The following is a 10,961-nucleotide window of genomic DNA, read 5'->3' as shown; positions in this document are numbered from 1 at the left end:
ACCACGTCGTAGCTATCTTCGTCAGCATTTCTTCAGTACAATCCCTACGCTCCGTACTCGTCAAATGCTGACGACTGAAACCTTTTAACTTGCTTCATTATTCATAGTTCTGCTTTGCTCTTCCAAAACAAAGCTGAAACGTTACATGGAGATTACACTGGAATTGCGTCTCCTGTTATGCTTGAGATTAAGTTATTAAGATGCACCCAAAAATCTTCTTACCATAAATAATAACAAAAACGACAAAAAAATAATAATATCAATAAAATAATAATATTAATTCTGTTTATAAGAGAGTAGTATTAAGCATCTTTCGACAAAAACACCAACAGTACGATCCTTTGTCAGCCTAGAACAAAAGAACGGATCTTGTAGCACTTGTAAGTAACCTTGAGCAAGTTAACTTTCCTCCTGCTTCGAATCACATTACTGAAATACATTTTACAGCAATTTTATGACTAGATTATAGTGTTCCAAAATAAATGTTTCTAAAACAAAAAAACTATCATTTGTTTCTCCTCTGTTATCACAAGACAATTACCTGTAAAGAACAATTTATTCATGCAATAAATTCTGACATTCAACATAGTAGCTGCCATCAAGTGATAAAATCTTCGATGGAAAAAATCCAGAGAAGCTGTCATGAGGAGAAGAAACTTAAATAGAGGAAAATTTAGGAGTCATGATCTCAAGTAATCCCTTTGGATTGTCCACATGGACCCAGTGGCCTGAGTTGGGGAGAACGTGCATCAAGAACTTTCCTACATCAGACCTCTCGCCGTCGTTAACAAGGCTTTCAAGCCGCTGGACTTTGGGAAGTGACCACCGGTCGCTATTCTCTGCACGCACGAGAGAAATCTCCAGGCCTTTGGGTGGGTTCTCCAACAAAGACCAATAGCCAGTGCTTCTACAATGTTCATTGCAAATCAGGTGAGATGGAAGAGCACGGTTACTTTTCAGTAGCAGGTTTCGTGGGTGAAAATCACTTTTTGATTTAGGATGTATAAAGCAGAGAGCTGTTACCCAAAACGTGAGATGAAAAGAATGATTACCTGTATGAATTAAACATTTCATTTGCCCCTTCAAGATTAAAAGACCAGGTGAAATGATCACCAGCCTTTTTGAGGTTGCTACCTATCCACTCAGACAATGATTTGGAAAACCCAAGCTCAAGCAAATGCTCAACGACCCATCTGAGGGAAAAACACAGGCCAGTGTCTAGTTTCTAAAAATAGACAATTCCGTTTGAGATGGTGGTAGAAAACTTTTGGGTCGTGTATAGAGACAGGAGCTACATTACCGTCGTGATGGAAGTGAAGCTGGAAGATTTTGTAGAGTATACAAAACTTTTTCGACTTCTCCATTAGTACAATCAGGGTTCACTTCTCCAGGTTCGGAATCCAACAACCAAAGCTGTTCTGCATCAAGAAGAAACATAATCTTCATAGGAATGAACCAAGGAAACTCGGCTGCAGTTCTTCATGTTAATACAAGTAAAGAAGAAAATTGAGAAAACTTACAACTTAAATAAGAGAGGTTCCAAGAAATATTTTCCATTAGAAGCAAACCATTACATTTACTAGCTGATTTTCCCATACATAGACCAAAAGAAAGGCATTACCTGTTTTGGTAAGGCTGCAGATACACCATATTGCCCATGAGCACAACTATGTGCAAAATCCAGTGCAACTTTACCACCCAGTGAATGACCTATAACAGCATCTGGCCAAGCCCAACCTTGGGACTTGACTAGATTAGCCAAGTCTCTAGCAGAATTTTCGATAGTATGGGGAGGGTCCAAGCCTTCAACAGTAGCTGAATTCCCGTGGTTCCTCAAATCCACAAGAACCATCCTCCACGCTGCTGCAGTGCAAAAGAAGTGAAAATCTGTAAGGATCCCTTTAGAAATAAACATTGCCTGGAAATAATGGTGTTCTCAGTACAAGTCCCTAGAATTTTGTTTCCAACTAGAGTTCAGGATACATTTGTAGACTCAAAAGACTCTATCAATGAAGATACTATTATTTTTGTACTTAAAGAAGTATTTTCTTATACAAATCTGATTTTAAGGGTATTGTCATTTTTTAAGTAATAAAAGGGCAAGCTCACCATCTCTCTCCTTCACACCAATGATTTCCTCATGCAAGAGATGAATTATCTGGCAAGCACATCCACCAACATCTTTTTTGTTGAAGAAACAATTTGGTAGGGATTATAGAGAACCATATGAAGTATGAATAACAGTTTCTCTCTGTCATTAAAAAGTATACTTTTGTTTTTGTTTTTGTTTTTGTTTTTTGTTTTTTGTTTTTTTGTTTTTAGCAAGTATAGCCTTGTTTCTCCCTGTCTTAAAGAGTCATTTGTTTTGACAATTGGTTATGCACACGCTGGAAACCCCCTATGCCCATGAGATTTGAACCAGTAACACAAAGGTTAAATTCACAAAAAGGTAAAAGATAATCTCATCCCTGAAAAAAAAGAAAAGAGGAGATCACCCAATCAAGAGGTTGGAACAGAGTGTCCCACTCTTCATTAAGCAGCTAAGGTTAGTGACTAATAGTATTGTTAACAATTTTATCCTATCCACAGGTAAAGGTGAAAGAAAATTGTCCAAAGAAGAAGTTCCCCCCAAAGATATCACCAATTCTCCCTTTCCTTTCTCCAGCTCTTCCGCTTGTTATTGCAACTCTATTCAGCAAATAACGTTTAGTCATGGAAGGCAACTAGTCAAAAACGTAGTTCACAGCCTTAATTGCATATTGATCAATGAAGAACTATAAAGCGGTTCTCCTCAACCGCAGTAAGAATGGAGAAGCCTTAACTGCAATTCGAACACATTGAACTCTAATTGTGCTCATAAGCGAACAGACAGAAACAAGTACTCAATGACAATACAGCCATGGAAACTGCACCAGGAGCCAGAAATAACCAAATTAAGCAAAAGCCTCCACAACTCATCGTCAACTATCCCAAATTGTATTATGAAAGCAATAGAAATATACCTGACATACTTCCCTTAAAAACAAATTATAGTCATGCAATTCGGCCACAGGAAAGGAAACAAGACACAGAAATATAGCAAGTAAAGCCATTCGGCAAACTCAAGAAAACCAGAAAGAGAGTAGACAAGTAACATAATAATCCCTCAGTACTGAGTGGAGCGAAAAACAGAAATTACCAGCTGAAGAAGACGATTTGGAAATCTCAGATGCCAGATTTCGAGAGAAAGTCCTCCAATTCCTTCCGCTTCCCAACAACCCATGAAGAACAAACGCCGTCGCGTTGTATGGCTGGTCTTCGGAAACTCGAATTTCTTCGTAAGCTAAGGTCCCCAAAAATCTGGAATTTCCGTGGACATGAAAAAGCAATTGAGGTGAGAAAAACCCAAATCTGAGTTGACAGTTCCTAAGATTCCGAGCCATTGCGTTTACGAATTTCGTCAGATTTCAATCACAAGTTTCGTTTTTGTTTCGCCCAAGGCTTGCATACTTCCGAAACATTGCATGAAACCAAAAAGCACTGATTGACTTCAACTGATTTATTTATTTACAATGAATTTTAAATAATCATAAAATTTTCAAGTGATTTATGTTTAAAATTTAGAATAATTCATTAAATAAGCATCATTAAAAGTTTGAAAATATATGATTTTTTTATAATAGTTAAATTAAATTTATTTTCATAAAAGTAAATTTTGAATTATATAGCATGAATTTGAACTTTTATTCAACAAATCAATTCATAAGAGGCTCCCATTATAGACTTATGGCATCCTTTGGAAGTTGCAAAGGGGTCGGTGAAGGAGAAGATGGCGGGGGACACAAGATCAATTCCAGTTCCAAACTTGTGTAGCATTTGGCATCCGATTCTCTGCCGACAGTGCTTACCACCATCAAATCTACATTTCCTTTCTCTGTGTTCGGACAAAGCCTAACAAAAGTAATAAAAAAGCAAGAATGGAGAAGAATTCCACCGAATGGGTCCTACTCCCTCATAGCAGAAGCCCCAAATTCCATCCAGTTCTTTCCAGAAACGGGCAGGTCAAGTAACAGACAAAAAACACAGAGTAAAGGACAATGGTCTTGGACAAGAAACAGATAAAAAAAAGTCTGAAATCTGAATATAGCGATAATTGATGGGTCTGTGGAAGAGATTGGTTTTTCAATTCGTTTCCGAGCTCTGGTGATGAAAAAAGGACAAAAATTGATGCGATTTCTGGACTACAGGTCCTCCAACGATCCTCTCTCTCTTTTCATGATCCTGCCTATCACCTCCGCTATCCAGTTTAGTGCGGAGTTCTAGGAAGAATATCCCATGTATATTTGAAGAAATCGGTAAAACCTCAATGTCTAGAAAGTAACTAATCCCAAATCCTTAGTGGCAAACTCAGAATTGAGTTTACGAGTAAAGTTGTTTAAAAGAGTTGACTTGTTACCAGTAGTAATGATATCATCAACATAAAGGAATAAATAAAAATGTCAAAGTGTTTATGAAAGATAAACAGAAAAGTGTCAGCACGAGAAACCAATATGAGTGAGAAAGGAGTTGAAGCATTGGAACACAACACGAGGAGTTTGCTTGAGACCATATAGAGCCTTATGCAACTGACAGATATGATGAGAGAAACAATGATCAATATACCTAAGAGGTTGTTCTATATAAACATTTCTAGTGCGAGTACCATCAATGAACATATTATTGACGTCAAGTTGTCGAAGAGGATATTTGTTGGCCACAACAATAGATAACACAACTTGGACAGTGGTAGCCTTTAGTACAAGACTAAAGGTGTCAATGAAGTAAAGACCAGGTACCTCAATGTAGCCCTTGGCAACAAGGATCCATTAGGTAGATATTTGATCCAAAACACCCATTTGGAGCTCACAATGTTGGTGTTGGCAGGTCGATGGACTAAAATCTAAGTGTGACTATTTTGTTGAGCTTGAACTTCTTCATCCATGGCAACAAGTTAGGATTCTTAGCAAAATATTTGAATCCTTTAGGCCCAATAGAGGCAAGGAGAGTGGAGAGAAGTCCAGAGGATCCCATGATATCAAGGTTAGTCGGATGGTGAGTTTTAAAAATACCAGCTTTAGCTCGTGTAAGGATACGGTGAGAACCCAACGAAAATGCAAAAATAGGAGTAGGAAGAGTGACCCGTATCTTAGTATGTTCTGGATTGGAAGCCGAATGCGACAAAAAGGTATCTACAAAAAAATCAGTGGTCTACAAGGACTCATCTACTGGATCAATACAAATAGCACACGGGTTAAATCTGGATTGAGTAATGGGTGGAGAATAGTGTGTAGAGGAAGAAAGAGGGGTTTTGTATGGAGAAGACTAGGTTCCAAAAAGTTGGAAAAATGGAGAGAGGAAAGGAGTTGAGTCTGAGAGGTTTTGATGAAAGGAAAATTATGTTCATCAAATTGAGCATGGTGGGTGATGTAGAGCGGAAAGGTGATGGGATTAAGGCAACGAAACCCTTTATAAGAGGGACTGTAAACCAAAAAATTGCAAGGAATACAGTGAGGCAAAAATTTATTAGACATATGATCACGTAAGCAAGGATAAACACGATAACAAAAGGGATGAAAATTTATAATTTGGAAAGGAACCATATAAAAGTTCAAACGGTGATTTACCTCCAAGAAGTGATATGTGAAATAGATTGATGATGTAAGTTGCAGTGTTGAAGGCGTCACCCCATAAACGAGGAGGGACATGGGAGTAAAAAAAAAAGTGTCAGACCAGTCTCAGTCACATGGCGATGTTTGCGTTCAACACGACCATTTTGGGCAGGAGTATATGGACAAGAAAGTTGACAGTGAATGTTAGAGGTACGAAGATGAGTTTTGAACCAAGTGCTAGTAAATTCGCCCTCACCATCACTTTAATTTTTTTTAATACAGGTAGAATATTAATTTTTCACAAAATTTTGAAATTGGGTAAAAACTTCATAAAAGTCGGAGTTGAATTTCAAAGGATAAAACCAAGTGAACCGTGTAAAATCATCAATGAAGATAACATAATAAGCAAATCTTAATTGGATTTTATGGGTGAAAGGCCCCAATGAATAGGATCTAACACATTAGAAGTCCTATATTCATGACTTGAATATGGTAAACGATGATTTTTTGCAAGTTTATATGTACTACATAATGGTGGAGATGGCAATAAGGATGTAAGATAAAGATGTCCTTGTTTATTTAAGGATTTACATGTCTAAAATGAGCATGTAATAAATCATAAGAAACATGTAAAAAATTATTCGTAAGGATGGAAATAAGGGTATAGTTGCTACGCTCCACCACATATAATCATCCATCTCTGTTACCGATGGCTACCATCCTTCCTATGAGACGATACTGAATAGTGAAATATTTTTAGTAAATGTAATTGATAAAGGAAAATCAGACGTTAATTTACTAATAGAGAGAAGATTTTTTTGTGAGATGAGGAACAACTAAAACATTTAACAAACAAAGTCTATACTCATGGATTGAGTTGACTGATCTAGGATGGATGAGTCATTGGACATATGAGTCGAAGCCCTAACATCCAAGAACTAGTCAAAGGTCGCAGATCCATTGTGGGAGCACGATCCAGTGAAAGCCTCAGCAAGATGGGCGCTAAACTCACTACAAGCATAACGTTGGTTGCAACAATTAGCATAACGACTGTCAATATGACATATCTGGCAGTGAGGAGAGCGACGCCCTTGATAAGAATTGGTTTGGTCTCGGTTGGCATAATGACGACCAAAACCATTTGTTCGACTAAAGCCATGTTGTGTCGACCGATCAGAACCACGGGGTGCAGTAGTGAAAGCGACATTGTGAGGAATAGAGGTCTTGGGAGATTTATGGAAGAGCTCAAAGCTCTCGGCTTTGGAGACAAGGTCGAAGAATAGGGGAGAGGCGTGAGCGCCATTTGTGCGGTGAAGAAATCGACTCCAAGTCAACGGAGAAACCGGTGGAGTTTATCAGTGTTGTCAACAGGTCTACCAATGGCATAGACCCTTGAAGAAGTGGGTGTAGGCAGCAACGGATTGGGTGTCGCACTTTAGTTGTTGGAGGTCGTCCTTGAGACGGATTTCTCTAGCCTTCGATCAATGGCTGAAGGCATTTTCCAATGCGAGCCATACCTCACGTGCAATGGAGATGCCAACAGCTTAAGCCATCACCTCCTTAGTGAGGAAAGAAAGGAGAAAGCTGAGAAGGTGTTGATTGATAGCTCTCCATGCCAAATATTTGGCAGTAGGGGTGTGAGAATCAGCTGCTACAAACTGAGGTGGTGGCGTTAGGGTTTCGTCTACATAGCCGAGGAGATTTTGGCTCTTAAGAAGAGGAATAAGTTGATTTTTCCATAGGTGAGATTGTGGAGTAATTATGTGGATTAGGTTATGAAAGGGGAGAAGATGAGAAAATAATTTGGCAAGCATTGGAAGAAAAAATGAAGGGATTGACTATGACTTCTATACTATAGAATTTCGAGATGGAGAATAATATTTGTCATCGTTTTCATTGACGAGGAATGAAGTATCTATAGATTTTACAACAGAAACTATAGAGATTACAACTCTTTAGAGTTTGAGTCTATTTGGTAATTGTATTTTAATCTTTATCCTTATCAAGTCCAATCTTGATTTTAAAAGAGAGGATGCGTATTTGCAGAAGCTAAAGAACGAAAAGAGAAGCGACACTGGTAGCAGTTGGGGTGGATGAAATTAGAGAGAACGTATCGTCCAATGAAGAGATGTGGAAGAGTAACAACACGATAGTGGCTGGGGTGGACAAAAGTGCATAATTTAGTAAAGAGATGTAGAAGAGCAGCAACACTAGTAGTGGCCGAGGTGGATGGAATTGCATAATTCGGTGAAGAGATGTGGAAGAGCAGCGACACTTATAGTGGTTGGAGTGGGTGACATCGCATCGTCCAGTGGAAAAGCAACGACACTAGTAGCTGCTGGGTTGGACGGAATCACATCGTCTACTAGAGAGAAGTGGAAAGTAACGACTGGGGTAGACGAAATCACATAATCCAATGAAGAGACGTAGAAGAGCATCAACACTTGTAATAGCTGGAGTGAACAAAATCACATCTTCTAGTGGAAGAGCAACAACATTGGTAGCCGTTGGGGGCGTAAGAGGAAGAGAAATTTTAGGAAGGTGTACAAGGTCTTCATCTGACGATAGGGATTAGTGACAATGACGAGATATGAGTCGGACCAGTGACGATGGTGGGAGAGTTAGTGCTGCGGAGGTTAGGCCCAAGAATTAGCTTCGGTGGCGATTTCCAATGACAATGAGCTGGTTTTGATTAATCGATCAAGAACTCTGATACCATATAGAAGAAGAAAAATAATGAATTATTTCCTGATCATTGTCATTGAGAAGGTATGCAATATTTATAAGATTACAACAAGTGTCATAGTGTAATCTATAACATAATTTACAATGCTTTAGAGTTACAATTTGAGATAATCTCAAATTCTATCAGCTCTTATTTTTATATTTAAATATCTCTCTGATGGCTCTATTGACAAGTACAAGGCTCGTTTAGCTGCCAAAGAGTTTCACTAACGCCTTGGGGTTGATTATCATGAAACCTTTAGTCCCGTTATCAAACCTACTACTATTCGCATTGTTCTTAGCTTTACAGTAAGTCGTGGTTGATCGCTTTGACAACTTGATATCAATAATGTTTTTCTCCAAGGTACTCTATTTGAGGATGTCTTTATGACATAAGCACATGACTTTATTGATTGTAATCATCTCCATCATGTTTGTAAACTTTTCAAGAACATCTACGATTTCAAGCAAGCTCCGCGTGCTTGGTATCATGAGTTGCGAGAGTTTTTCATCACCTTTAGCTTCACCAACACTCATGCAGACTCTTATCTATTTATCTCTCACATAGGTATTGTTGTGATGTATATTCTGGTCTATGTGGTTGACATTATTATTACAAGAACTAATGATCAAGTTATGACAACGTTCATCCACCTTCTTGATCAGAGATTTTTACACAAGGATCTTGGCTCATTGACTTACTTTATCGGAATTGAAATTGTTCCTCATTTTCAATGATTTCTTATGTCTCAACGCCGGTATATCTCTGATTTACTTGCTCGCACACGCATGACAAATACAAAGCCCGTATCTATACCCCTTGTCACATCATCTACACTCACAATTTAGTTTGGCATGATATTCTCTGATGCATCTAAATATCGGATTATTGTTGGTAGTCTGTAATACTTGTCTCTTACTCGCCCTGATATTGCTTATGTGGTGAATAAGTTATCCCTGTTTATGCATTACCCTACTACTAACCATTGGGATGTTGTTAAGCGATTGTTGCACTATCTCTATGGGACTCTGGATCATGGTATAGTAATACATCAATAATCTTATTTGTTTGTCCATGCGTTCTCTAATGGTGACTGGGCAAGAAATAAGGATGATTTCACTTTCATCGGTGCTTATCTTGTTTACCTAGGTTGCAATCATATCTCTTGGAGTTCTAAGAAGCAACGGATTGTGATTCGATCCTCTACTGGGGCGGAATATTGATCTGTTGCCGTTGTGATCCATTGGATCTGTTCTCTTCTCACTGAACTTGGTGTTATTCTTCCGTGACAATTGGTGTTTTATTGTGATAATATTGGTGCTCCAATCTAATCTTTCACTCCCGCATGAAACATGTAGTTTTGGATTACCATTTCATTCGAAAACAAGTTCAGAGTGGTACTTTTCGGGTTAGTCATGTCTCTTCTGCTAATCAGTTAGTAGATGCTCTCACCAAACCGCTTCCACATATACATTTTATCTTCTTGAAGATCAAAATTGGACTCTCCTCACATAACTCCATCTTGTGGGGGTATAATAGAGATAAAAATAAGATATGGTAGAATTTAAGATCGTCTCAAATTATATCTTTGAAGTATTATAAAGTCGGTTGTAAATTATATTACGGTGACTGTTATAATCTTATAAATATTGCATACTTGTTCATTCGTGATTTTTCTTCTATATATACCATGTTAAGATTGTTTCAATCTTTAACCACTACTCATATTTAATATAGCTCCGAATTTTTCTATTAAACTCTAATAAAATATATTCAACTCCCACTTCTCCACGGAAACGATGGGTTCTACTACCTTGTCAAAGCATCTCAGTCCTCTCTGTCTCCAGAATTTTGTTCGTTTTTCTCTAATTATGTTAGTTTGGACTAGTTATTTTAAAATTTTTTAAGGAGAGAATTGATGATAAAATTGACGGGACAAGGCTTAGATGAAGAGATGACTGGCATTAAGGACAAACGATCGCATTCAACAACGCTCTGTAATCCAAGGTAAATGTTCGATGTTCTCACCTTGACAGGTGACAAATGAAAATTTTCTCGATCAGATTTGGAAAATCTCATTTGGCAATTTCAGCAGAGATTTCGAGTTCTTAATACAGACATAAACGATCATCAATGATCCCGTCTTGTCTTCCCAGTTTTGACCGGACAAATACCCTACTCACTCTCCCTATTGAAATGAGGACTGAATCAGATTTCAATTATCCCCCCTCTGCCCCCCGCCCCACCTTAATTCTCTCTCCGCTCATGTCCACAAGGACTCATTAAATCAATAGGGGTCCCTCCCCCTCCTCCCCTCCCCCTGCCCCTAATTACAGACAGAAATATGAAGAACAAAATTAACTGGACTTTTCAAACAAAAGATGACGTAATCAGGAAAACTTGAACGTGGGTCCACTGCGAAACTTCCACGCGGTTTTCGACCCTTTTACGGGTGGGTTTTTATCCTTTCCAAGAGATTTCAAAAGTTGTAACAGGATAAAATGAGAATTAATTGGGAAAGAATTTAACGAATTATCCTTCCGATCGTTACGTTTCTACGATAATTCCTGTCCTCCCTCACCGACTCGTCTATTTAAAGCCTGCACCTG

The 10,961-nt window shown here is 38.3% G+C and overlaps 1 protein-coding gene across 1 annotated transcript; it reads right to left on the bottom strand.

Moving 5' to 3' along the window:
* Window positions 1–416: 416 nt before the first annotated feature.
* LOC137960324 (uncharacterized) lies at window positions 417–3,497 on the bottom strand. The gene is made up of 5 exons (XM_068807914.1): window positions 3,179–3,497; window positions 1,622–1,863; window positions 1,301–1,413; window positions 1,053–1,193; window positions 417–907 (listed from the first exon to the last, which is right to left on the bottom strand). The coding sequence occupies exons 1-5, from the start codon at window positions 3,420–3,422 to the stop codon at window positions 658–660; spliced, it is 990 nt and encodes a 329-aa protein (XP_068664015.1). The 5' UTR covers window positions 3,423–3,497; the 3' UTR covers window positions 417–657.
* Window positions 3,498–10,961: the final 7,464 nt, after the last annotated feature.

This window comes from Aristolochia californica, unplaced genomic scaffold (genome assembly GCF_029961685.1).
Source record: "Aristolochia californica isolate CCGP_79_NKW_82.1479 unplaced genomic scaffold, dmAriCali1.0.hap1 SCAF_3, whole genome shotgun sequence".
NCBI classification, from domain to species: domain Eukaryota; kingdom Viridiplantae; phylum Streptophyta; class Magnoliopsida; order Piperales; family Aristolochiaceae; genus Aristolochia; species Aristolochia californica.
This window is presented reverse-complemented; position numbering and strand designations above follow the sequence as displayed.